The sequence below is a fragment of the Melanostigma gelatinosum genome (genome assembly GCF_949748355.1).
Source record: "Melanostigma gelatinosum genome assembly, chromosome: 19".
In the NCBI taxonomy this organism is placed as follows: domain Eukaryota; kingdom Metazoa; phylum Chordata; class Actinopteri; order Perciformes; family Zoarcidae; genus Melanostigma; species Melanostigma gelatinosum.
In genome coordinates, this window is record NC_136652.1 from 21252372 (window position 1) to 21254871 (window position 2500).

General features: G+C 46.3%; 1 protein-coding gene across 3 annotated transcripts in view; it reads left to right on the top strand.

Moving 5' to 3' along the window:
* LOC306793630 (serine/threonine-protein kinase D3-like) overlaps positions 1-2500 on the top strand; it is a 31086-nt gene that overhangs the window by 9213 nt on the left and 19373 nt on the right. For all 3 annotated transcript variants that reach the window (XM_079291324.1, XM_079291326.1, XM_079291325.1), the window contains one exon: positions 977-1115. In XM_079291324.1, coding sequence (XP_079147450.1) covers positions 977-1115 — 139 coding nt within the window. The remainder of the gene's footprint in view (positions 1-976; positions 1116-2500) is intronic.

A 2500-nucleotide genomic window follows, 5' to 3' on the forward strand; every position in this document is an offset into this window, starting at 1 on the left:
GATGCAAAGTGACCACAAAGAGATGCAAAGAGATGCAAAGTGACCATAAAGAGATGCAAAGTGAGTACGAAGAGATGCAAAGTGACCATAAAGAGATGCAAAGTGACCTTAAAGAGATGCAAACAGAGAGAACAGAAACAAGAGGGCGCCTGTTCGCCTCTCTTTCCTTCAGGATCAGACTGTTCCTGGTGGTTCTGCCTGTCGCTGATCCTTTGTTTGAGCGGTGGTGTGTATCCACGTGGCTAATGACTGCTGGGTGTCAGTGACAGGACCTCAGCCATAATTCATCATGGACATTGTGTGCGTGCGTGCGTGCGTGCGTGTGTGTGTGTGCGTGTGTGTGTGCGTGCATGTGGTATGTCTGATGGCATCCGTGCAGCTTCTGCCTCGTCACCTGACGGCTGGGTTTCCTGCTGTCGGTGATCCTGCAGCCTGGTGTTGCATGCTACCTGCACGCTGCTAACATCCTGCTAACACCGAGAGCCGCTCACGGCAGGAAGCTGCTCCACCTGCCTGTCTGCCTGCAGGCTGCAGAGGCTGCTGAGCCCCAAATCCAGAACACACTTCACCATAACACACACCGTTCACCACGAACACCAAGTGCATTCTCCGGCCTTCAACAGTGTTCGTTTGGCTCATTTATGTCGATTTGTTTGTCTAAAATTAAAACAAAGAATTTTGTCAATTCGAGATTTAGTTTTTTCACATCTGGTTATTTTATCTACAAACTGTTTTCCAGTTAATATACCAAAAGATTTACTGTATAACAACATGAATAGTGTATATTCTGCAATATAAACCTGCTCTGTGATGGAGGATTTCATTCTTATCACCCGCTCGGATGTCTTAGTTATTCTCCTCGGCCGTTGGCTCCTGACTGCTGGTTGTGTTGCTGCAGTTTGTGCTCAACTCAAGTAGACTAACAGTAAATTCAGACTGAGTCAGCATTAATCCCTGACCTCTTCCTCCTCCTCAGTTCCCAGAATGTGGATTTTTCGGGATGTACGACAAGATCCTGCTGTTTCGCCACGACCTGAACTCGGACAACATCCTGCAGCGCCTGACCTCAGCGGAGGAGATCCACGAAGGCGACCTGGTGGAGGTGGTGCTCTCCGGTAAGAAACCAACTCTTTCTACTTTCAATTAATCGAAGAACTTCAGGCTTTTCTTAGGAATTTAACATATGAATCAAGTTCTATGGTGAGATATTTCACTCAAAACCTCAAATATTAACCTCTTGGTGCCAGAGGAAAAGTCAGAGGATTGTCAAAGTTAGTAGGAGTCATCCTCTGGGGACCATGAATGTCTGAACACAAAAAAAAGAATACATAAATAAACCGATTCATACATAATCTTTATTTCGTTTATTATAAACACACATTTATTTGTACACATTGGAGTCTCTCCGGTCTCCAGGCAGTGACGACTTAAAGCACGTTCATGTGTATAACACGTTTATAACTCTCTCGTTAACCCCCCTCCGAGTGCGAGCGGTGAGGTCGCCTCAGATCTCGTTTCCTCCTCCAGCGGGTCACCCGGCTCGCTCTCACCATAATATTGTGCATGGGATCGTCACATCCTGAGTCGTGTCTACAGGTTGGGCTGCAACAACTATAACTGATGAACACCCAGACGCAGAGCAGCGGCAGGTTTAGGATTACACGGGAGGAAGATGGCGAAGTCGGGGCCCCGAAAACCGCACCCGGGGTTCAAACCCGCGACCACTTCCTCCTCCTGCTGCTTCTGCTGCTGCAAGAACCTGCAGAGGTTCAGCTAGTTCAGATATTCATTTCTGGAGGCATCTCATAACTCATACCTGACTGTAAGATGCATCAGAGAACTGGCTGCAAAGACAAAACAAGCTTTAAATTAAGAGAAATGTGTCACTGAGTCATATGGTTTTTACGTTCCAGTTATATTTAGTGTCACAACTGGACCATGATTATTAATTACACCTGTGTTTACCCTGCTTAGAGCGTGCGTTCGGAAGTTAAGCAGCTCATAGTTCATCTCTAATGTCTATTTTACATTCATGAAAACATTTCCTTCAAACTACTGGATTTATTCTAGTTCATCACCAAGACTACATTTTACAGATGACATGTGAACACATCATGATAACGTTATAATGTAACGTTACCTTCAGCCAGTACTAATAATGCAACTGAAGTGAACCTCTGTTGGTTAGCCGTTAGTGGTGATGCTAACGTTACTAGCTCTCCTCCTGTTGGTTAGCCGTTAGCGGTGCTGCTAACGTTACTAGCTCTCCTCCTGTTGGTTAGCCGTTAGTGGTGATGCTAACGTTACTAGCTCTCCTCCTGTTGGTTAGTTGTTAGCGGTGCTGCTAACGGTACTAGCTCTCCTCCTGTTGGTTAGCCGTTAGCGGTGCTGCTAACGTTACTAGCTCTCCTCCTGTTGGTTAGCCGTTAGCGGTGCTGCTAACGTTACTAGCTCTCCTCCTGTTGGTTAGCCGTTAGCGGTGCTGCTAACGTTACTAGCT